At 45.3% G+C, this 25,215-nt stretch overlaps 1 protein-coding gene across 12 annotated transcripts in view; it reads left to right on the forward strand.

Annotated features, from left to right (window-relative positions):
• The window catches only part of LOC106566409 (myelin transcription factor 1), a 137,147-nt gene that overhangs the window by 108,438 nt on the left and 3,494 nt on the right, over positions 1 to 25,215 (forward strand). For 8 of the 12 annotated variants that reach the window (XM_045692921.1, XM_045692918.1, XM_045692920.1 and 5 more), the window contains 16 exons: positions 1,656 to 1,993; positions 2,240 to 3,412; positions 5,253 to 5,399; positions 7,126 to 7,216; positions 10,766 to 10,894; positions 12,628 to 12,842; positions 12,978 to 13,180; positions 15,435 to 15,677; positions 15,845 to 16,005; positions 16,171 to 16,233; positions 17,115 to 17,183; positions 17,451 to 17,513; positions 17,996 to 18,079; positions 22,448 to 22,669; positions 22,972 to 23,063; positions 23,321 to 23,424. In XM_045692921.1, the coding sequence (XP_045548877.1) occupies positions 1,656 to 1,993; positions 2,240 to 3,412; positions 5,253 to 5,399; positions 7,126 to 7,216; positions 10,766 to 10,894; positions 12,628 to 12,842; positions 12,978 to 13,180; positions 15,435 to 15,677; positions 15,845 to 16,005; positions 16,171 to 16,233; positions 17,115 to 17,183; positions 17,451 to 17,513; positions 17,996 to 18,079; positions 22,448 to 22,669; positions 22,972 to 23,063; positions 23,321 to 23,424 (3,397 nt within the window). The remainder of the gene's footprint in view (positions 1 to 1,655; positions 1,994 to 2,239; positions 3,413 to 5,252; positions 5,400 to 7,125; positions 7,217 to 10,765; positions 10,895 to 12,627; positions 12,843 to 12,977; positions 13,181 to 15,434; positions 15,678 to 15,844; positions 16,006 to 16,170; positions 16,234 to 17,114; positions 17,184 to 17,450; positions 17,514 to 17,995; positions 18,080 to 22,447; positions 22,670 to 22,971; positions 23,064 to 23,320; positions 23,425 to 25,215) is intronic. The other 4 variants (XM_045692919.1, XM_045692923.1, XM_045692922.1 and 1 more) reach the window with 4 other exon arrangements.

Genomic DNA, 25,215 nt, shown 5'->3' on the forward strand with positions numbered 1-25,215 from the left:
CAGCCCCCAGCCCCCAGCATCCAGCCCCCAGCCCTCAGCCCCCAGCCCTCAGCCCTCAGCACCCAGCCCTCAGCCCTCAGACCCCAGCACCCAGCCCCCAGCCCCTCAGCCCCCAGCCCCCAGCCCTCAGCTCCTATCCCCCAGCCCTCAGCACCCAGCCCTCAGCTCCTATCCCCCAGCCCCCAGCCCCCAGCCCCTACCCCTCAGCTCCTATCCCCCAGCCCTCAGCTCCTATCCCCTAGCCCCCAGCCCCCAACCCTCAGCCTCCAGCCCTCAGCCCTCAGCCCCCAGCCCCCAGCCCCCAGCTCCTATCCCCCAGCCCCCAGCCCTCAGCCCCCAGCCCTCAGCCCTCAGCCCCCAGCACCCAGCCCCCAGCCCTCAGCCCTCAGCCCCCAGCCCTCAGCCCCCAGCCCTCAGCCCCTAGCCCTCAGCACCCAGCCCCCAGCCCTCTGCTCCCAGCCCTCAGCCCCCAGCTCTCAGCTCCCAGTCCTCAGCCCCCAGCCCTCAGACCCCAGCACCCAGCCCCTAGCCCCCAGCCCTCAGCCCCCAGCCCTCAGCCCTTAACCCCCAGCCCCCAGCCATCAGCCTTCAGCCCCCAGACTCCAGCCCTCCTGGGTCTCAGAACAGTCCTGATATGTCCCTGTTTGACACTCTGTCTTACCCAGAGGGCCCATGTAGACCCCGGGCCGCTCACTGGGTTGTGACTACAGCTTATTGGAAAGAATCAGACAAATTGTCTTTATTTACATGTGTATTCATTCAAGAACCAATTTTCTGATGAACTGGGTTTATAGATTCCCTCCACTCGCTCTGTTTTCTAGGTGAGGGCTGTGGTAGTAATGTTTGAGCAAGCACAGCGCCCTCCTCAGGGCATAGGACACTCTGCATTGTTCCATTATTCATCTCAGATCCCCATGTCATTTTTAACTCATGTTTTTATTATTGGAATGATTTGAATAATGTTTGTGTGGTTTCATTTTGTTTTGTTATGCATGAAGTTTATATTTTTGGTGCTCATTACTGGAGATGCACCCCTCAGGGTTCTCTCTATAACATTCAACCTCTCTCCCTCTCTATCCCTGTCCCCCCAACATCCCCCTCTCCCCCACTATCCCTGTCCCTCCAACACCCCTGTCCGCCCAACACCTCTCTCTCCCTCTCTGCCCCTCTCTCCCCAACCCTCCCCCTCATCCTCTCCCTCTCTCTCCCCAACACCCCTCTCCCCCCCTTTCTCCATCTCTCCCCAACACCCCTCTCTCCCTCCCTCGCTCTCCCCAACACCCCTCTCTCCCCCTCTCCCTCTCGCCCCCTCTCTCCCCAACACCCCTCTCTCCCTCCCTCGCTCTCCCCAACACCCCTCTCTCCCCCTCTCCCTCTCGCCCCCTCTCTACCCAACACCCCTCTCTCCCTCTCTCCCTCCCTCGCTCTCCCCAACACCCCTCTCTCCCCCTCTCCCTCTCGCCCCCTCTCTCCCCAACACCCCTCTCTCCCTCTCTCCCTCCCTCTCTCTCCCCAACACCCCTCTCTCCCTCCCTCGCTCTCCCCAACACCCCTCTCTCCCCCTCTCCCCAACACCCCTCTCTCCCTCTCTCCCTCCCTCTCTCTCCCCAACACCCCCTTCTCCCTCTCTCCTCAACACGTCTCTCCCCATGCAGTGTGCTGGGCTGCCCCTTGGCCAGGAAGCGACGTCTGGCAGACGCTGAGGCAGAGCAGGACCAGCCCTCCTCTAAAAGGAAGTCCCACCCTCTAAAGCTGGTCATGGACGAGGGCTTCAGCATGGACAGTGATGGGAGCAGCGAAGAGGCAGAGGAGGAGGCCAAAGAGGAGGAGAAAGAGGAGGAGGAGAAGGAGGACGAGAAGGAGGAGAAAACAGAGGAGCTGACCCAGGAACAGCCACAGCAGGAAGAAGAAACCAAGGAGGAGCAGAAGGAAAGGGAGGAGAAGGAGACAGAGGAGGAGGAGGAGAACACAGATGCAGCTGATGCAGATGAAGGTACGAACTGTACTTTATAAACACACACCACCAGCGAATCAGAATGAAGGAAGTTGTGTGACGCTGTGTGATGACATTAACTGTCACTGATCATTAACCATGACGTCATTCTGATAATGTACAGGAGAGAATGGATGACAGAGAGGATGATGCTCATGACAGTGCTGCTGATGGTAATGATGACCAGTTAGTGTCGCACTGTTCTCTCCGTTGAACTCACTGATATCTCCCTTGCCTGTCCCACAGAGGAATGCATGATCATTGAGCCGGTATCTAGTAAAACAGCTGAATGGCCTAAGAGAGAGGACTACTCCAGCTACCATCAGATCCTAGCCAACTCTCTATTATACCTGGGCGGGGTCTCCGACACCACAGAGACCACCTCACATGAGCCCGTTACCATGGAGACAGAGAAAGATGTCACAGCTGTGAAGCACTCCGCTGTGGTAGTGGAACACTCAGAGGCGCAGGAGGAAGAGGAGGAGGGACAGGAGGAAGAGGAGGAGGAGGAGCAGCAACCTGCAGAGGAGGAGGAGGAGGAGGAGGAGGAGGAGGAGGAGGAGGAGGAGGAGGAGGATGAGGAGGAGGGAAGTGTTAAAGTAAGTGAAGAACCTTCTGTTGTAGATAGGGTGGAGGAGGAAGAGGAGGAGGAGGAAGATGAGATTGAGGAGACTAGAGAGGCTGTGACACAGAGAACCTTCGACCACCCATACTTCACTGGAGACATCCACCAGCAGCAGGACAAGGCTGAGGAAGATGAAGAGGAGGAAGAGTATGAAGAGGAGAGAAGGGAAGCAAAGCACCAGCCACAGGAGATACTAGAGGAAGAGGAGGAGGAGGAGGATGATGATGACATTGAGGAGGTGGACGTGAGAGTGCACCCTGTCTTCCTGCCCACCACCATCACCATCACTGCAGCAACTCAGGGACCAGCCACACAGAGGGAGAGAGAAGAGCACAGGGCCAGGACTACAGAGGATTACATCTCCCACAGGACCAGCCACCTAGAGAACTACAACCCCCACAGGACCAGCCCACTGGAGAACTACAACCCCCACAGAGTCAGCCCCTTACATCACTACACCTCCCATAAGGCCTCAGCAGCCTCTGACATCATCGAGGTGCGTTCAGAGGATTCGGGTAGGGACTACGATGAAGAAGATGGTGATGAGGAGGAAGAAGATGACAGTTTGTCTCAGAGGTGGACAGATGAGTCAGAGATGTATGATATGACCCGGGGCAACCTGGGGCTTCTGGAGCAGGCCATCGCCCTGAAGGCAGAACAGGTGAAGGGGCCTCGCGACCTCCTCCTCCTCCGTCACCCCGTCGTCACCCCGGAGCTCCACCACCGCTACTTCACCATGGACGACCGGCCCAAACACCTGGACACCATGCGCAAGAGCTACTTCAGCAGTAAAGGTAAGGGTGGGAATTCAATCAATCAATCAATCAAAAATGCCTAAAACCCTAAAGAGCAAGCAGTGCAGAGGCAGGATCCATATGCATAGTATACAGAGTTGTGTGAAACACACACACATATTGGAATAGATGACCACATATAAACAGACCGACAGATACACATCAGTGAGTCACTCACCACAGAGTTGTGTTTGAGAGAAAGAGAGAGGGAGAGAGAGAGGAAGAGAGAGAGAGACAGAGACACAGAGAGAGAGAGAGAGAGAGAGAGAGAGAGAGAGACAGACAGACAGACAGACAGACAGAGAGAGAGAGAGAGAGAGAGAGAGAGAGAGAGAGAGAGAGAATGCTCCATAATGATATTGCTATGTTTTTGTTTAGACCTAGTCGTGTCCTGGCACTGTGCCCATTTGTCCTGCCTCTGACAGTAACAGGCCGCACCTAGTGGGGCCGCCTGTCCCCATTCTACTCCCCTGTGGCAATGCTCATGTTCTGCCCAGCACTAATTAGAAGGTGCGTGTCTCATTAGCATTCAATTTAGAGGCCAATAGAGCATCAGTTTACCTCTACTTTCTTTCTTCCTCTCTCTAGTGGGAAGATATATAATAGTGAACAGGGCTCCTCAGTGCCCTACTGTATACTAATCTCACAGTAATATTATCACTTAAACAGTCTTCTTTTTACTCTTCAATTTGCCCAAATTAGTTACCTGCTCCACACAGACAAAGCATCCACAAGTCTATATACAGTACTAGTCAAAAGTTTGGACAAACCTACTTTTTCCCCCTTTTTTTAAAACTATTTTCTACATTGTAGAATAACAGTGAAGACATCAAAACTATGAAATCGCACATATGGAATCGTGTAGTAACTAAAAAAGTGTTTAAACAAATCAAAATATATTTTATATTTGAGATTCTTCAAAGTAGACACCCTTTGCCTTGATGGCAGCTTTGCACACTATTGGCATTCTCTCAACCAGCTTCATGAGGTTGTCACCTGGAATGCATTTCAATTAACAGGTGTGCCTTGTTAAAAGTACATTTCTGTAATTCTTTCCTTCTTAATGCGTTTGAGGCAATCAGTTGTGTTGTGACAAGGTAGGGGTGGGTATACAGAAGATGGCCCTATTTGGTAAAAGACCAGGTCCAAATTATGGCAAGAACAGTTCAAATAAGTAAAGAGAAACTATAGTCAATCATTACTTTAAGACATGAAGGTCAGTCAATCTGTAAAATGTCAAGAACTTTGAACGTTTCTCAAGTGCATTCACAAAAACCATCAAGCACTATGATGAAACTGGCTCTCATGAGGACCGCCACAGGAAAGGAAGACCCAGAGTTACCTCTCCTGCAGAGGATCAGTTCATTAGAGTTAACTGCACCTCAGAAATTGCAGCCCAAATAAATGCTTCACAGAATTCAAGTAACAGACACATTTCAACATCAACTGTTCAGAGGAGACTGCATGAATCAGGCCTTTGTGGTCGAATTGCTGCAAAGAAACCACTACTAAAGGAAACCGATAAGAAGAGAATTGCTTAGGCGGATACTTTGAAGAATCTCAAATATAAAATATATTTTGATTTGTTTAACACTTTTTTGGCTACTACATGATTCCATATGTGTTATTTCATAGTTTTGATGTCCACTATTATTTTACAACGTAGAAAATTGTAAAAATAAAGAAAAACCCTTGAATGAGTATGTTTGTCCAGACTTTTGACTGGTACTGTACATGTCATTTGATAATTCGTGTGATTTTTTTATTTTATTTTCTATTTGGCTGACAGACAGTGCTTTCAGGCAGATGGTTAAGCAGTACAATGTTGTGTATCTTTTAGCTGTCTCTACAGAGAGCAGCAGGCCAGAGAAGAGGGAGATCAAATGCCCCACCCCTGGCTGTGATGGGACTGGTCATGTTACCGGACTCTACCCCCACCACCGCAGCCTGTCTGGCTGTCCTCACAAGGACAGGATCCCCCCTGAGAGTCAGTACCTATACCCTATACCCTATACCCTATCCCCAATATCCTAAACCCCACCCCCTATACTCTATACCCTATACCATATACCCTATCCCCAATATCCTATACCCAACACCCTATACTCTATACCCTATACCATATACCCTATACCCAATACCCAATACCCAATACCCAATACCCTATACCCAATACCCTATACCCTATACCCTCTACCCAATACCCTATATCCTATTCCCAATACCCAATACCCTATACCCAATACCCTATACCCAATACCCTATACCCAATACCCTATACCCAATATCCTATACCCAACATCCTATACCCCATACCCTATACCCAATAACCTATACCCTATACCCAATACCCTATACCCTATTCCCAATACCCAATCATGTATACTCAATACCCTATACCAAATACCCTATACCCAATACCCTGTGCCCAATACCCAATACTCTGTACCCAATACCCAATACCTTATACCCAATACCCAATACCCAATACCCTACACTCCAACCACAATCTAGCACACCTGATTCTAATAATTAGAATCAGGTGTGCTAGATTGTGGTTGGAGTGTGAATTAAGTTAATTCAAACTGGGGTTGGAGCGAAAACCTACAGGAGGGTAGCTGTCCAGGAACAGGGTTGGAGAGCCTTGCTATGTACCCTTTACTCAATACCCTGTACCCAATACCCAATACCCAATACCCTATACCCTATACCCAATACCCAATACTCAATACCCTATACCCTATACCCTATACCTAATACCCTATACCCAATACCCAATACCCTATAGCCTATACCCTATACCTAATACCCTATACCCAATACCCAATACCCTATACCCAATACCCAATACCCTATACCCAATACCCAATACCCTATACCCAATACCCAATACCCTATACCCTATACCCTATTCCTTATACCCTATACCCAATACCCTATACCCAATACCCTATACCCAATACCTTATACCCTATACCCAATATCCTATACCCTATACCCTATTCCTTATACCCTATACCCAATACCCTATACCCAATACCTTATACCCTATACCCAATACCCTATACCCAATACCTTATACCCTATACCCAATACCGTATACCCTATACCCTATACCTTAATGCCTATACCCAAAACCCAATACCCTATACCCAATACCCAATACCCTATACCCTATACCCTATACCCTATACCCAATACCCTATACCCTATACCTAATACCCTATACCCAATACCCTGTACCCAATACCCTATACCCAATACCCAATACCCAATACCCTATACCCTACACCCTATTCCTTATACCCTATACCCAATACCCTATACCCAATACCCTATACCCAATAGCTTATACCCTATACCCAATACCCTATACCCTATTCCTTATACCCTATACCCAATACCCTATACCCAATACCTTATACCCTATACCCAATACCTTATACCCTATACCCTATACCTTAATGCCTATACCCTATACCCAATACCCTATACCCAATACCCTATACCCAATACCTTATACCCTATACCTTATACCCTATACCCAATACCCTATACCCTATACCCTATACCCTATACCCTATACCTTATTGCCTATACCCAAAACCCAATACCCTATACCCTCTACAAGTCCCAAAGGCAGAAAGCCATTCTCTGTTCTAACTAGAGAACTAGTTAGTAATAATCCCCTGTCGGTGTGTCGTCCTCTCCAGTCCTGGCCATGCATGAGAATGTGCTGAAGTGTCCGACTCCAGGCTGCACCGGACAGGGCCATGTTAACAGCAACCGTAACACCCACCGCAGGTACTCTACAGTGTGTGTGTGTGTTTTTGTGCATGTGTCTTTTGTGTATCTGTGTGTATGTGTGTGTGCGTGCGTGCGTGCGTGCGTATGTGCGTGTGCGTGCGTGTGTGTGTGTGTGTGTGTGTGTGCGTGCGTGTGTGTGTGTGTGCGTGTGTGTCTGTGTGTGTGTGTGTGTGTGTGTGTGCGTGCGTGCGCGTGCGTGTGTCTGTGTGTTTGCGTGTGTGTGTCTGTGTGTGTGCGTGTGTGTGTGTGCGTGTGTGTGTGCATGTGTGTGTGTGCGTGTGTGTGTGTGTGTGCGTCTGTGTGTGTGTGTGTGTGTGTGTGTGTGTGTGTGTGTGTGTGTGTGTGTGTGTGTGTGTGTGTGTGTGTGTGTGTGTGTGCGTGTGCGTGTGTGCATTATCGTGACCAAACAGACCCCATATGAAGGACATTTTACTGATATCAATAATTATGATAAGTAGACTATACTCTAGAAATATGACATGACATGAAACCTTTGACATTAAATAAGTCTACTAATATGGCCGATTTCTAACGATAAAATGTAAGTAATAGTTTTAAGAGTAATATAAAAAGTCATTGAAGGACCCATGTATGCATATGTGTGTGTGTGTGTGTGTGTGTGTGTGTGTGTGTGTGTGTGTGTGTGTGTGTGTGTGTGTGTGTGTGTGTGTGTGTGTGTGTGTGTGTGTGTTTAGAACCACCAAGACTCCTCCAATAGCTGGCCGCCTGGCCAAACTGAACAATCGATGGTCACTCTGACAGAGCTCTAGAGTTCCTCTGTGGAGATGGGAGAACCTTCCAGAAGGACAACCATCTCTTCAGCACTCCACCATTCAGGCCTTTATGGTAGAGATGGCCAGTCCTCAGGGAAAGGCACATGACAGCCCACTTGGAGAAACAAGATTCTCTGGTCTGATGAAACCAAGATTGATTTGGTCTTTGGTCTGAATGCCAAACGTCACATCTGGAGGAAACCTGGCATCCCTACGGTGAAGCATGATGGGGCAGCATCATGCAGTGGCGCTGTTTTTCAGCAGTAGGGACTGGGAGACTAGTCAGGATCGAGGGAAAGATGAACAGAGCAAAGTACAGAGAGATCCTTGATGAAAACCTGCTCCAGAGCGCTCAGGACCTTAGACTGGGGCAAAGGTTCACCTTCCAACAGGACAACAACCCAAAGAACACAGCCAAGACAATGCAGTGCGGAGTGGCTTCGGGACAATTCTCTGAATGTCCTTGAGTGGCCCAGCCAGAGCTTGGACTTGAACCCGATCTAACAGCTCTTGAGAGATGTGAAAATAACTGTACAGCGATGCTCCCATTCAACCTGACAGAGCTTGAGAGAATCTGCAGAGAAAAATGGGAGAAACTCCCCAAATACAGGTGTGCCAAGCTTGTAGCGTCATACCCAATAAGACTTGAGGTTGTAATCGCTGCCAAAGGTGCTTCAACAAAGTACTGAGTAAAGGGTCTGAATGCTTATGTACATTTTTATATTTAACACATTTGCAAAAATTTCTAAAAACCTGTTTTTGTTTTGTCATTATGGGATATTGTGTGTAGATTGAGGAGGGGAAAATAATTGTTAATCATTTTAGAATAAGGCTGTAACGTAACAAAATGTGGAAAAAGTCAAGGGGTCTGAATACCTTCCGAATGCACTGTATACAGTGGCTTGCGAAAGTATTCACCCCTTTTGGCATTTTTCCTATTTTGTTGCCTTACAACCTGGAATTAAATTGGATTTTTTGGGGGGGGTTGTATCATTTGATTTACACAACATGCCCACCACTTTGAAGATGCAAAATATTTTTTATTGTGAAGCAAACAAGAAATGACACAAAAAACTGAAAACTTGAGCGTGCATAACTATTCACCCCCCCCCCCAAAGTCAATACTTTGTACAGCCACCTTTTTCAGCAGTTACAGCTGCAAGTCTCTTGGGGTATGTCTCTATAAGCTTAGCACATCTAGCCACTGGGATTTTTGCCCATTCTTCAAGGCAAAACTGCTCCAGCTCCTTCAAGTTGGATGGGTTCCGCTGGTGTACAGCAATCTTTAAGTCATACCACAGATTCTCAGTTGGATTGAGGTCTGGGCTTTGACTAGGCCATTCCAAGACATTTAAATGTTTCCCCTTAAACCACTCGAGTGTTGCTTTAGCAGTATGCTTAGGGTCATTGTCCTGCTGGAAGGTGAACCTCCGTCCCAGTCTCATATCTCTGGAAGACTGAAACAGATTTCCCTCAATAATTTCCCTGTATTTAGCGCCTTCCATCATTCCTTCATTTCTGACAAGTTTCCCAGTCCCTGCCGATGAATAACATCCCCACAGCATGATGCTGCCACTACCGTGCTTCTCTGTGGGGATGGTGTTTTCGGGGTGATGAGAGGTGTTGGGTTTGCGCCAGACATAGCGCTTTCCTTGATGGCCAAAAAGCTTAATTATAGTCTCATCTGTCCAGAGTACCTTCTTCCATTTGTTTGGGGAGTCTCCCACCTACCTTTTGGTGAACACCAAACATGTTTGCTTATTTGTTTCTGGCCACTCTTCCATAAATCCCAGCTCTGTGGAGTGTACGGCTTAAAGTGGTCCTATGGACAGATAATCCAATCTCCACTGTGGAGCTTTGCAGCTCCTTCAGGGTTATCTATGGTCTCTTTGTTTCCTCTCTGATTAATGCCCTCCTTGCCTGGTCTGTGAGTTTTGGTGGGCGGCCCTCTCTTGACAGGTTTGTTGTGGTGCCATATTCTTTCCATTTTTTAATAATAGATTTAATGGTGCTCTGTGGGATGTTCATAGTTTCTGATATTTTTTTATAACCCAACCCTGATCTGTACTTCTCCACAACTTTGTCCCTGACCTGTTTGGAGATCTCCTTGGTCTTCATAGTGCTGCTTGCTTGGTGGTGTTGCAGACTCTGGGGCCTTTCACAACAGGTCATGTGAGGTCATGTGACACTTAGATTGCACACAGGTGGACTTTATTTAACTAATTATGTGACTTCTGAAGGTAATTGAAGGTAAAGGTAATTGGTTGCACCAGATCTTAGCAAAGGGGTGAAGACATATGTACTCACCACTCTTCCGTTTTTTATTTTTTATAATTTTTTGAAACAAGTTATTTTTTTCATTTCACTTCACCAATTTGGAGGAAAAACGCCAAGGGGGTGAATACTTTTGCAAGACAATTTATGTGTGTATGTTTGTATGCGTGTGTGTGTGTGTGTGTGTGTGTGTGTATGTGTGTGTGTGTGTGTGTGGGGGTGTGTGTGTGTGTGTTTGTATGTATGTGTGTGTGTGTGTGTGTGTTTGTATGTGTGGGTGTGTGTGTGTGTGTGTGTGTGTGTGTGTGTGTGTGTGTGTGTGTGTGTGTGTGTGTGTGTGTGTGTGTGTGTGTGTGTGTGTGTGTGTGTGTGTGTGAGAGAGTCATTATATGTTTATCTATGTGACTGCATGTTCTGTATGTCACTCTGGATCAGATTGATGGAGATGTACTCTGACTCCTCCCCAGTATTCACTCTCTCCTCTTATTGGATGTCCCAGTTTGTCAGGATGCCCCATCGCAGCCACAGAGAAGTTGTCCAAGAGCCACAACCTTGACAAGCAGCATCTCTCCCAGCCAATCAGAGAGCACCTCAAAGAAAGTCCCAACAACAATGACAGAGTTTTGAGGTAAGGAACTGCCCTGTGATTCGTCACACCTCTCTCTCTCTCTCTCTCTCTATCTCTCTATCTCTCTCTCTATCTCTCTATCTATCTATCTATCTATCTATCTATCTATCTATCTATCTATCTATCTATCTATCTATCTATCTATCTATCTATCTATCTATCTATCTGTCTGTCTGTCTGTCTGTCTGTCTGTCTGTCTGTCTGTCTGTCTGTCTGTCTGTCTGTCTGTCTGTCTGTCTGTCTGTCTGTCTGTCTGTCTGTCTGTCTGTCTGTCTGTCTGTCTGTCTGTCTGTCTGTCTGTCTGTCTGTCTGTCTACAGGAAATAAAGAAATACAAGTTGAGAAATGATTTAATGCAAATCCAGGAAGTCCAAACAGCCTAATTCTAACTGTAAGATTGTTGAAATTCCAATTGAATTCAACATAAATTCTCCACTTCATGACTGAATTCAAGAATTGAATAGGAATTTCAAATGAAATTGGATTTGACCCCAACCCTGTGACCTTGCAGTGACTCAGCAGCACCACTCGTGTTGTTGTCGACTGCTCGGTAGGCGGAGCCCTTGTAAGATGTGTCAATCAGGACATCCCAGTTTTAATCAGCACTAGTGCAATGATGTTTTTGTCATGTCACCTCAACATCCTGTTCTCTCTATTCACCCTCATCACGCTCAAAAGAATGATAATTACAGTTAACGACTAGACAGAGGTATTATGCTAAGTACATCCTCATTTCTTGGTATTTTAATTAATAATGCCACCCGATAAGCTAATTATGCGGGTTAGAGGGTATTGTGAGGATAAGGGAAAATAATTGCTTTCCTTGAGGAACCTCGTCTGTGGTCCGACAAAGTGCCCAAGTATTAAAACATAATAAAGCTAGCCTTGTTTTTTCTTCATTGTCATTCAAATGAGCTGGCCTTTTCTGTGTGTAGAAAACACACTCGAGCTGGCTAAATATTCTACATGATATCATTGTTATAATCGTATCCACGTTGAATAAAGAGAAAGGTTATCCCAGTGCTCAATGGCAGAAAGCACACAGCTCAGTTCAACACTGTCTGTCTGTGTGTCTGTGAACATGACAGAAGCCATTTCCTCCGAGACAGTCCGTGAGCCATGCGAGAGAGCATGTTGTTTGAACCATGGTGTCATAGCCATTCCAGGCTACTGTCTGTGACCAGGGATATGGGATTGTACATGGTAGGAGCGGTGAGGGATGGGGTACTATACTCCGTGATAAGGAAAGGGAAATCACTGAACTACACTATCCCCTCCCAGGACCATTTGCGTGTGTCAGTGGATTTAACCCCAACAGGTCTGACAAAAGCCCTGGCACTCCAGGAAAACGAGAGGGTTTAAAGCTAATCAATTCCATGCTCTACAATATGCAAATGTGCCCTCTGCTGATAAGAGAGCCTTTAATCCTGCCCCTCTCCTCCCAAGCAGACTGTTCCTCTCACACACACCCCCCTTTCTCTCTCTCTCAATTCAATTCAATTCTCTCTCACCCACTGTCTCTCTCTCTCGCTCTCTTCTTTTCGCTCTCTCTCTCTCTCTCTCTCTTTGTCTCTCTCTCTCTTTGTCTCTCTCTCTTTGTCTCTCTCTTTGTCTCTCTCTTTGTCTCTCTCGTTGTCTCTCTCTCTCTCTCTTTGTCTCTCTCTCTCTCTTTTTGTCTCTCTCTCTCTCCCTCTCTCTCTCTCCCCCCTCTCTTTTTCCCTCTCTCCCCTCCAGGCCCATGTGTTTTGTGAAGCAGCTGGAAGTACCTCACTATGGGCAGTACAGACCCAATATGGTGCCTGCCACACCTCGTGCCAACCTGGCCAAGGAGCTGGAGAAGTACTCCAAGGTCTCCTTTGATTATGCAAGCTTCGACTGTCAGGTGTTTGGGAAACGCATGCTTGCTCCAAAGATACCAACCAGCGAAGCCTCACCCAAAGCCTTCAAATGTAAGGAAGCGTTGTCCTATAGCTGTATATATCTTTAGCCCACACTGCCCCCCCCCCCAGACATACAGACACAAATACAGACACACAACAGGACACGATTATATAGCTAATATCTCTGTTTTTCTGCTCCCTCAGCTAAACTCTCGTCCCCCAAGTCTTCTTCTCCCAGCCTCAGCCTGCATGGAGGTTATGGAAAAACTGCCTCCTCTTCTGCCTACGACTACTCCCATGAAGCCCAGGCAGCCCACATGGCTGCCACCGCTATCCTAAACCTGTCCACACGCTGCTGGGAGAGGCCTGAGAACCTCAGCACCAAGCACCAGGACCTGGCCAGCAAGGTAGCCAAGCCCCCTATCTTTAGCCCTGCTTTATACCTGCTGCTAACATGTGTTCTTTGTCCTGATTGTGTCCACAAGTTACCCCCTAAACCCCTAGAGCTCAACTACTGCTAAGTTACACCTAGACTACTGGAGCTCACCTACTGCCAAGTTACCCCATAGACTCCTAGAGCTCACCCACTGCCAGTTACCTCCTAGACTCCTAGAGCTCACCTACTGCCAAGTTACCTCCTTGACTCCAAGAGCTCACCTACTGCCAAGTTACCCCCTTGACTCCAAGAGCTCACCCACTGCCAAGTTACCCCCTAGACTCCTAGAGCTCACCTACAGCCAAGTTACCCCCTTGACTCCAAGAGCTCACCCACTGCCAAGTTACCCCCTTGACTCCAAGAGCTCACCCACTGCCAAGTTACCCCCTAGACTCCTAGAGCTCACCTACAGCCAAGTTACCCCCTTGACTCCAAGAGCTCACCCACTGCCAAGTTACCCCCTAGACTCCTAGAGCTCACCTACTGCCAAGTTACCCCCTAGACTCCTAGAGCTCACCCACTGCCAAGTTACCCCCTAGACTCCTAGAGCTCACCCACTGCCAAGTTACCCCCTAGACTCCTAGAGCTCACCCACTGCCAAGTTACCCCTAGACTCCTAGAGCTCACCCACTGCCAAGTTACCCCCTAGACTCATAGAGCTCACCTACAGCCAAGTTACCCCCTTGACTCCAAGAGCTCACCCACTGCCAAGTTACCCCCTAGACTCCTAGAGCTCACCCACTGCCAAGTTACCCCCTAGACTCCTAGAGCTCACCCACTGCACTCACCCACTGCCAAGTTACCCCCTAGACTCATAGAGCTCACCTACAGCCAAGTTACCCCCTTGACTCCAAGAGCTCACCCACTGCCAAGTTACCCCCTAGACTCCTAGAGCTCACCCACTGCGAAGTTACCCCCTAGACTCATAGAGCTCACCCACTGCCAAGTTACCCCCTAGACTCCTAGAGCTCACCTACTGCCAAGTTACCCCCTAGACTCCTAGAGCTCACCTACTGCCAAGTTACCCCCTAGACTCCTAGAGCTCACCCACTGCCAAGTTACCCCCTAGACTCATAGAGCTCACCCACTGCCAAGTTACCCCCTAGACTCATAGAGCTCACCCACTGCCAAGTTACCCCATAGACTCCTAGAGCTCACCCACTGCCAAGTTACCCCCTAGACTCCTAGAGCTCACCCACTGCCAAGTTACCTCCTAGACTCCTAGAGCTCCCCCACTGCCAAGTTACCTCCTAGACTCCTAGAGCTCACCCACTGCCAAGTTACCTCCTAGACTCCTAGAGCTCCCCCACTGCCAAGTTACCTCCTAGACTCCTAGAGCTCACCTACTGCCAAGTTACCTCCTAGACTCCAAGAGCTCAGCAACTGCCAAGTTACCGCCTAGACTGACAGAGCTCAGCAACTGCCAAGTTACTCCTAGATTCCCAGAGCTCCCCAACTGCCAAGCAAATAGAACGTAACATCAGGTGGCGTTCATTAACAGGAAGAAGATGGTGTTGAGGTATGGTTGCATCACCTATCTTGTTTTTTCCTATCCCTTCATCCTTTTCATGTTGTTATTGAATTTGGCTGGCTGCCAGTTCCCTGGATTACTCTCCATCAGGTAGTCTTTTTTCATTATCTGCCGGCCGGATCTCTCTGTCCCCCCTCCCTTCCTCCCTCTGTCTATCTGTGCACAGGAGATGTAATTGGAGCAGCACTCTCCCCCATATTGTGTTTTTTTAAAAGCTTTTTGCCTTGGCGGTGAGAGTGACTGTTTCATACTTTTTTGATTTCCTGACATGGTGTTGGGCGATAGAAAGGGAAGATTAATGGCCATAGTAGCTCAGTAGCAGTGCTAGTCAGCCAGGGACCGTTCTGGGACCAGGGCCCGTTTTTTTTTTCTTGCTCCCCACAGCCAACGTGCCGCGGCGCGCAACTCTTTGATTTCTCTGGCTCCTCTACAGCCAATATGAATACCATTTCAGATGATTACTAAAGAGAGGTTCTGTTTCCTCGGTCCCCTCTTATAGATCTGACAATACAAATGGAGCTTGACCAGCGCTGTTAGCATAGTATGGCCATACAAACGTGTTTAAGAGAGACAGGTGGGGCATTAAGATAACAGGCGCTGGGGATAGACTTATCGTGATACATTGTGGTGTGTATCACATGAGACAATGTAATGTTATTGTGATTGTCAGCATTACCATAATTGCCCTATGCAGAGCATGGACATCGAGGTGGACGAGAATGGGACTCTTGACCTGAGCATGAAGAAACCCGTCAAACGAGAGGGCACCAGCCCTGGGGTATGTTCACCGGACCCCTCCTCCTCCTCTTCCTCCCTGCACCATGGAGGCAGCAGTGGCATGACCTCGCCCCACACGGGCCACGCCTACAAACAGGAAGACTGGGAGGAGCCTCTGGACTACACCAAACCTAACCGCCAGCGAGAGGAGGATACAGAGGTCTGTCCTCTACTGTCTTCTTCTCCTTCATCTGTCCTTGTCTCTTCTCCTCATTATGATCACGGACGCTCGTTGCCATGTGTACACTCATGCGTAACCAACAATTAAAATGTACTAAAAGATCCGGTTGTGTTTTCTACTCTTCTTGATTCCATTTGATTACACAGATGGAGCACCACACAGCGCAGTCATTTGCCTCGTCCGACCCTGAGGACATGGACCTGATGCAGGACTACCCCGAGGAGCGGAAGTACCCTGGAGAGGTCACCACCCCAAACTTCAAGGTCCAGTTCCAACAGCCAAAGGATTGCAAGAAAGATGTGCTCCTGTAAGTCAATGGTCTGTCAATTCTCCCTGGAGGAACGGCTGTACAAAGCATCCTTTAAGTCCACCACGTCACTCTCTCTCTGATTTTCTGATCCCCTTTCCCCTGAGATACTGTCATTCACCGTCCTCTCCTCTCCTCTCCTCTCTTCTCTATTTCTGTCTCCAGGTGCCCCACTCCTGGCTGCGATGGCAGTGGCCACATCACTGGAAACTATGCATCCCATCGCAGGTATAGTATGCCCCTGTATATAGCACAGGCCCAAAGCCAATGATGTTTTCACACTATACAAGAAACATGGCCTCTAACTTAAATAACGATTTAGATTAAGATTGCGTCAATAATAGAATGTTTTCCTTGCTGGCTGTTTTCTATTTCCAGACTTTCCCAATAACTTTGAACTATATTTCATCTTTGATTTTTTTCCTCCCTCACTTTCTCTTTCTCTCTCTCTCTTCTCTTTCTCTCTTTCTCTCTCTTCTCTTTATCTCTCCTCTATATTTCTCTCTTTCTCTCTCTTTTCTTTCTCTCGCTCTTTATTTCTATCTCTCTTCTCTTTCTCCTCTCTCTCTCTTATGTTTCTCTCTCTTCTCTTTCTCTCTCTCTTCCACTTCTCTCTCTCTCTCTTCTCTTTCTCTCTCTTCCTCTTCTCTCTATCTCTCTTCTCTTTCTCCTCTCTCTCTCTTATGTTTCTCTCTCTTCTCTTTCTCTCTCTCTTCCACTTCTCTCTCTCTCTCTTCTCTTTCTCTCTCTTCCTCTTCTCTCTTTCTCTCTTTTCTTTCTCTCTCTCTTTTCTTTCTCTCTTTTCTTTCTCTCTCGCTCTCTTTCTCTCTCTTCTCTTTCTCCTCTCTCTTATCTTTCTCTCTCTTCTCTTTCTCCTCTCTCTTCCCCTTCTCTCTCTCTCGCTCTCTCTTTTCTTTCGCTCTCTCTTTTCTTTCTCTCTCTTTTCTTTCTCTCTCTTTTCTTTCTTTCTCTCGCTTTTCTTTCTCTCTCTCGCTTTTCTTTCTCACTATCTCTCTCTCTCTTCTCTTTCTCCTCTCTCTCTTCCCCTTCTCTCTCTCTCTTTTTCTCTCTCTCTCTCTTCTCTTTCTCTCTCCTCTCTCTCCCTTCAGTCTGTCTGGGTGTCCTCTTGCTGATAAGAGTCTTCGGTCCCTCATGGCGACCCACTCTGCTGAACTCAAGTATGTCTGTCTTCCACTGGGCTTTCTCCTTGGTTCTGTCACTACTGTACGCTAAAATGATCAATTCTATTTACTTCTATTTCTGCTGTTTTTACTGGGACTGTTAACATCACTGTTACTGCGTCTGCCCTTGTAATTCTCCTGCCCCCATCTCCGCTGACAACCCAGAACTCCTACACCCTCACACCCGTCAGTTGCTATGGTGCAAATGTGATGGTTCTATTTGTCGGTGCGCTGACATTTAACCCATTCCCCTTGATTTCCCAGGTGCCCCACACCAGGATGTGATGGTTCAGGACATAACACTGGAAACTACGCCTCCCACAGAAGGTACAGAGCTCATCAGTGAACTACCAACCTACGTCCACCGACCCTACCTACTTTCCATCTTGTATGGGAGACAGTCGTAAAACGACCTTCTCTCTCCCTCTCCCTCGCTCCTCCTTCTCACACACACAGACACACAAGGCCAGTGAAGCTTAGAAAGAGATCATGGCAGTTTCAGGCAGGACTCATACACTCACACACTCATCTGCAATTGTGAAAATCAAGTTTTATCTATTTTTGATATGCTTATCCTTTTAGCTTGGTTTTACTACTTTGTTGGATTTACTATTTAAAATAGCGGTTTTGGTTTATTTTATTTTAATTTAAAATGTTTCACTTTCTTTCGGGCATTAGAATAAAAAAATAAGATGCTTCCATATAATGTTCCATCCCTTTGTCAAACAGTAACGTCACCACCATAAAAGACGATTGTTCAAGGTGTTTTTCCACCCTTTTTTTATCGGCTTCATACTTTCTGTTTTCAGTTTGTCTGGGTGCCCCCGTGCCAAGAAAGGTGGATTAAAAACATCTCCCACCAAGGACGACAAGGAGGACTCCGAGCTCTTAAAGTTCGTACCACTAAGAAAGCCACGCCCTTTTTTCTTCCAATTAAGATATACGGTAAAAGTCACTTCCAAAAAAGTAAAGGCAGTCACCATGACCTCCGTGCAGAGGCAGGATGACCTGTCCCCAGTCTGTCTCCTAGAGATGACATCATCACAGCAGTACCACACCCAGACCAGCCTGAGACACACTGCGCTGCCTGTGCTGACTCATAGTACTGTAGTTCATCGTAGAGTATTGCAGTGTAGATCATGTCTCAAAAAATATTACATTAACATTTCTCTGAAATTGTCTCTTTTCAACTGACGACAGCTAATAAAAGACCTTGGTGTCTGTGTTTGTTGAATGTGCTTGCTTGGTTATGCTACCACAACATGATGCCAGGCAACAGGTACAGTACCTATAGTGAGGTACCTATAATATTAAACCTACGGCGATGAAGAAAACCTTTGTTTTTGGCCTCACAGTGAAATAGTGTTACATAGTGAAACAGTGTCACAGAGTGAAATAGTGTTACATAGTGGAATAGTGTCACACAGTGAAATAGTGAAATAGTGTGACACAGTGAAATAGTGAAATAGTGTCACACAATGAAATAGTGAAATAGTGTCACACAATGAAATTGTGAAATAGTGTCACATAGTGAAAGAGTGTTACATAGTGAAGTAGTGTTACATAGTGAAGTAGTGTTACATAGTGAAATAGTTACATAGTGAAATAGTTACATAGTGAAATAGTTACATAGTGAAATTGTGTTACATAGTGAAATAGTTTTACATAGTGAAATAGTTACATAGTGAAATAGTTACATAGTGAAATAGTTACATAGTGAAATTGTGTTACATAGTGAAATAGTTTACATAGTGAAATAGTTACATAGTGAAATACTGTTACATAGTGAAATAGTGTTACATAGTGAAGTAGTGTTACATAGTGAAATAGTGTTACATAGTGAAATAGTGTTACATAGTGAAATAGTGTTACATAGTGAAATAGTGTTACATAGTGAAGTAGTGTTACATAGTGAAATAGTTACATAGTGAAATAGTGTTACATAGTGAAATAGTGTTACATAGTGTTACGTAGTGACATAGTGTTATGTAGTGACATAGTGTTACATAGTGAAATAGTGTTACATAGTGAAATAGTGAAATAATGTTACATAGTGAAATAGTGTTACATAGTGAAATTGTGTTACATAGTGAAATAGTGTTACATAGTGAAGTAGTGTTACATAGTGTTAGGTAGTGACATAGTGTTATGTAGTGACATAGTGTTACATAGTGAAATAGTGTTACATAGTGAAATAGTGAAATAATGTTACATAGTGAAATAGTGTTACATAGTGAAATTGTGTTACATAGTGAAATAGTGTTACATAGTGAAGTAGTGTTACATAGTGAAATAGTGTTACATAGTGAAATAGTTACATAGGGAAATAGTGTTACATAGTGAAATAGTGTTACATAGTGTTACATAGTGAAATGGTGTTACATAGTGAAATAGTGTTACATAGTGAAATAGTGTTACATAGTGAAATAGTGTTCCATAGTGTTACATAGTGAAATAGTGTTACATAGTGAAATAGTGTTCCATAGTGAAATAGTGAAATAGTGTTACATAGTGAAATAGTGTTACAGAGTGAAATAGTGTTTACATAGTGAAATAGTGTTCCATAGTGAAATTGTGAAATAGTGTTACATAGTGAAATAGTGTTACATTGTGAAATAGTGAAATAGTGTCACATTGTGAAATAGTGTTACATAGTGAAATAGTGTTACATTAGTGAAATAGTGTCACATTGTGAAATAGTGAAATAGTGTTACATAGTGAAATAGTGTTACATAGTGAAATAGTGAAATAGTGTTACATAGTGAAATAGTGTTACATTGTGAAATAGTGAAATAGTGTCACATTGTGAAATAGTGTTACATAGTGAAATAGTGAAATAGTGTTACATAGTGAAAGAGTATTAAATAGTGAAATACTGTTACATAGTGAAATAGTGTTACATAGTGAAATAGTGAAACAGTGTTACATAGTGAAAGAGTGTTACAAAGTGAAATAGTGAAATAGTGTTACATAGTGAAATAGTGTTACATAGTGAAATAGTGTTACATAGTGAAATAGTGAAATAGTGTTACATAGTGAAATAGTGTTACATTGTGAAATAGTGAAATAGTGTTACATAGTGAAATCGTGTTACATAGTGAAATAGTGATACATTGTGAAATTGTGAAATAGTGTTACATAGTGAAATAGTGTTACATAGTGAAATAGTGAAATAGTGTTACATAGTGAAATAGTGTTACATAGTGAAATAGTGAAATAGTGTTACATAGTGAAATAGTGAAATAGTGTTACATAGTGAAATAGCGAAATAGTGTTACATTGTGAAATAGTGAAATAGTGTTACATAGTGAAATAGTGTTACATAGTGTTACATAGTGAAATAGTGTTACATAGTGAAATAGTGTTACATAGTGAAATAGTGTTACATTGTGAAATAGTGAAATAGTGTTACATAGTGAAATCGTGTTACATAGTGAAATAGTGTTACATTGTGAAATTGTGAAATAGTGTTACATAGTGAAATAGTGTTGCATAGTGAAACAGTGTTGCATAGTGAAACAGTGTCACATAGTGAAATAGTGTTACATAGTGAAACAGTGTTGCATAGTGAAATAGTGTTACATAGTGAAACAGTGTTACATAGTGAAATAGTGTTACATAGTGAAACAGTGTTACATAGTGAAACAGTGTTGCATAGTGAAACAGTGTTGCATAGTGAAATGATGCCAGCTGCTGTAATGGCAGTCTTACACATTCTTTTTTTATATTAAATTATGTTATAACTATATTTACCATACACTTTGTGCTTTACATAGTGAAATAGTGTTACATAGTGAAATAGTGTTACATAGTGAAATAGTGTTCCATAGTGTTACATAGTGAAATAGTGTTACATAGTGAAATAGTGTTCCATAGTGAAATAGTGAAATAGTGTTACATAGTGAAATAGTGTTACAGAGTGAAATAGTGAAATAGTTTTACATAGTGAAATAGTGTTACATAGTGAAATTGTGAAATAGTGTTACATAGTGAAATAGTGTTACATTGTGAAATAGTGAAATAGTGTCACATTGTGAAATAGTGTTACATAGTGAAATAGTGTTACATTGTGAAATAGTGAAATAGTGTCACATTGTGAAATAGTGAAATAGTGTTACATAGTGAAAGAGTGTTACTTAGTGAAATAGTGGAATAGTGTTACATAGTGAAATAGTGTTACATAGTGAAATAGTGAAATAGTGTTACATAGTGAAATAGTGTTACATTGTGAAATAGTGAAATAGTGTTACATAGTGAAAGAGTATTAAATAGTGAAATACTGTTACATAGTGAAATAGTGTTACATAGTGAAATAGTGAAACAGTGTTACATAGTGAAAGAGTGTTACAAAGTGAAATAGTGAAATAGTGTTACATAGTGAAATAGTGTTACATAGTGAAATAGTGAAATAGTGTTACATAGTGAAATAGTGTTACATAGTGAAATAGTGTTACATTGTGAAATAGTGAAATAGTGTTACATAGTGAAATCGTGTTACATAGTGAAATAGTGATACATTGTGAAATTGTGAAATAGTGTTACATAGTGAAATAGTGTTACATAGTGAAATAGTGAAATAGTGTTACATAGTGAAATAGTGTTACATAGTGAAATAGTGAAATAGTGTTACATAGTGAAATAGTGAAATAGTGTTACATAGTGAAATAGCGAAATAGTGTTACATTGTGAAATAGTGAAATAGTGTTACATAGTGAAATAGTGTTACATAGTGTTACATAGTGAAATAGTGTTACATAGTGAAATAGTGTTACATAGTGAAATAGTGTTACATTGTGAAATAGTGAAATAGTGTTACATAGTGAAATCGTGTTACATAGTGAAATAGTGTTAGATTGTGAAATTGTGAAATAGTGTTACATAGTGAAATAGTGTTGCATAGTGAAACAGTGTTGCATAGTGAAACAGTGTCACATAGTGAAATAGTGTTACATAGTGAAACAGTGTTGCATAGTGAAATAGTGTTACATAGTGAAACAGTGTTACATAGTGAAATAGTGTTACATAGTGAAACAGTGTTACATAGTGAAACAGTGTTGCATAGTGAAACAGTGTTGCATAGTGAAATGATGCCAGCTGCTGTAATGGCAGTCTTACACATTCTTTTTTTATATTAAATTATGTTATAACTATATTTACCATACACTTTGTGCTTTACATCTCATCTCTCTCTACAAGTTACATATCTATAGATATACTAATGTTTACCCCTCTCTCTCTGTCACTCTCTCTCTTCCCTACAGATGCCCTGTGCCTGGCTGTGACAGTCTAGGTCACATCAGTGGGAAGTATGCCACGCATCGCAGTGCCTATGGGTGCCCGCTGGCTGCCCGCAGGCAGAAGGAGGGGATGCTCAACGGTAACCCTTTCTCCTGGAAGGCCTTCAAGACGGAGGCCCCCACCTGCCCCACCCCCGACTGCGATGGATCAGGACACGCCAACGGCAGCTTCCTCACACACCGCAGGTAAGGACCAATCATAACACAGAACACAGGCCAGCTTCCTCACATATCGCAGGTAAAGGCCAATTACAACACAGAACACAGGCCAGCTTCCTCACACACTGCAGGTAAAGGCCAATTACAACACAGAACACAGGCCAGCTTCCTCACACACTGCAGGTAAAGACCAATGACCACACAGAACACAGGGCAGATTATTACCCCTGGTTGCATCATCAATCTAACTGTATCATTTTGTGTTTCATTCATGGTTTCAAATACTCAACTTTATGAAATGGACCATTTTTATTCCTCCTGTTTTGTAGTCTCTCTGGCTGTCCCAGAGCTTCCTTTGCCAAGAAGAAAGCCAAGTTCCCTGGAGAGGAGTACCTGAGTACCAAGTTCAGGGCCAGTGACGGTAAGAGCAAAACGGAATAGGAAACACCTTTATGTGGCAGTCAATGTCTAGTCAATACAGTATTTCAAACTGGGTTGTTTGTCCATTACCTCTGTGGCATTGTTCTTTTCGAGTTTTTAATAGTTGGTTTAATAAAATAATGAGTTTTTTTAATGGTGAGAGAGCGTTGCGTCTTTTCGTTTTTCAAACTATGATGTTGGTCCAGTTTTCCTGTTCTCTCTTATGACATCATGCGTCTCTCCCTTTCCATCCTGTAGTTCTGGATAATGATGAGGACATCAAGCAACTCAACAAGGAGATCAATGAGCTCAACGAGACCAACAATGAGATGGAGACAGACATGGTGAACCTGCAGACACAGGTGTGTGTGTGTGTGTGTGTGTGTGTGTGTGTGTGTGTGTGTGTGTGTGTGTGTGTGTGTGTGTGTGTGTGTGTGTGTGTGTGTGTGTGTGTGTGTGTGTGTGTGTGTGTGTGTCACATCCTGGCCAGTATATAAGGTTAATTGTTTTGTAGTTTGGTCAGGGCGTGGCAGGGGGTATTTGTTTTATGTGGTTCGGGGTGGTGTGTTTGTGTAAAGGGTGTTTGATTTAGTATTTCCGGGTTTTGGTTTATGTTTAGTTAATTCTATTGTTAGTCTAGTGTGTGTGTTTCTATGTTTGGTTGATTGGGGTTGGGACTCTCAGTTGAAGCAGGTGTTGTCTATCTGCCTTTGATTGAGAGTCCCATATATTAGGGTGTGTTTGTATATGTTATTTGTGGGTGATTGTTCTGTGTGTAAGCCGTATGCTTTACCAGACTGTTTGTAGTTGTTCGTTCGTTTCGTTTTGTTATTTTGTATGTTCATGTTTGTAGTTAATAAAAATCAAGATGAGCATACACGTACCTGCTGCGTATTGGTCCTCCTTCACCGACGACAACCGTGACAGAATCACCCACCACCAAAGGACCAAGCAGCAGAGGAAGGAGCAGACGGAGTTCGAGTTGGACTGGCGGGAGAAGTGGACTTGGGAGGAAGTTCTGGACGGGGCCGGACCCTGGCATCAGGTTGGGGATTATCGCCGCCCGCAGTGGGAAATTGAGGCAGCCAAGGCAGAGAGGCGGTGGTACGAGGCCAGAGTGGACGCACTGAAGGAGATGCACGAGAGGCACCCCCAAGAAAATTTTGGGGGGGGGCACACGGGTAGTTTGGCTAGGCGAAGGAAGAGCCGGAAGCCAGCTACCCGTGGTTATATGGAGGAGCGTATGGGGTGGAGAGCGCTATGTTTCGCTGAGGAGCGCACTATCTCACCCATACGCACGCACAGTCCGGTGCGCGTTATTCCAGCCCCTCGCAGGTGCCGTGCTAGAGCGGGCATCCAGCCTGGTAGGAGGATGCCTGCGCAGCGCATCTGGTCGCCGGTACGCCTCCGAGGACCAGGCTACCCAACTCCCGCTCTACGCACGGCTACCATCAGGCCCCTGCACAGCCCAGTCTGCCCTGTACGAGCACCCCGCTCGTACAGGGCTACTAGTTCCATCCAGCCAAGGCGGGTTGTGCAGGAGGTAAGATCTAGACCGACTGTGCGCCTCCATAGCCCTGGGTTTCCAGCTCCTGTCTCTCGTGCGGACCCGGAAGTGCGTCAACCCAGTCCGACTCGTCCTGTTCCCGCTCCCCGCACTAGCCTGGAGGTGCGTGTTCATATGCTGGTATATCCGGTACCAGCACCACGCACCAGGATTATAGTGCGTCAGCCCGCCAGTCAACAGTCATCATCAGAGCTGCCCGCCAGTCAACAGTCATCATCAGAGCTGCCCGCCAGTCAACAGTCATCATCAGAGCTGCCCGCCAGTCAACAGTCATCATCAGAGCTGCCCGCCAGTCAACAGTCATCATCAGAGCTGCCCGCCAGTCAACAGTCGTCAGAGCTGCCCGCCAGTCAACAGTCGTCAGAGCTGCCCGCCAGTCAAAGGTTGTCAGAGCTGCCCGCCAGTCAACAGTCGTCAGAGCTGCCCGCCAGTCAACAGTCGCCAGAGCTGCCCGCCAGTCAACAGTCGCCAGTGAGGTCAGACTGCGCTGAACTGCCGGAGTGGCCAGACTGCGCTGAACTGCCGGAGTGGCCAGACTGCGCTGAACGGCCGGAGTGGCCAGACTGCGCTGAACTGCCGGAGTGGC

Source organism: Salmo salar, chromosome ssa13 (genome assembly GCF_905237065.1).
Source record: "Salmo salar chromosome ssa13, Ssal_v3.1, whole genome shotgun sequence".
NCBI classification, from domain to species: Eukaryota; Metazoa; Chordata; class Actinopteri; order Salmoniformes; family Salmonidae; genus Salmo; species Salmo salar.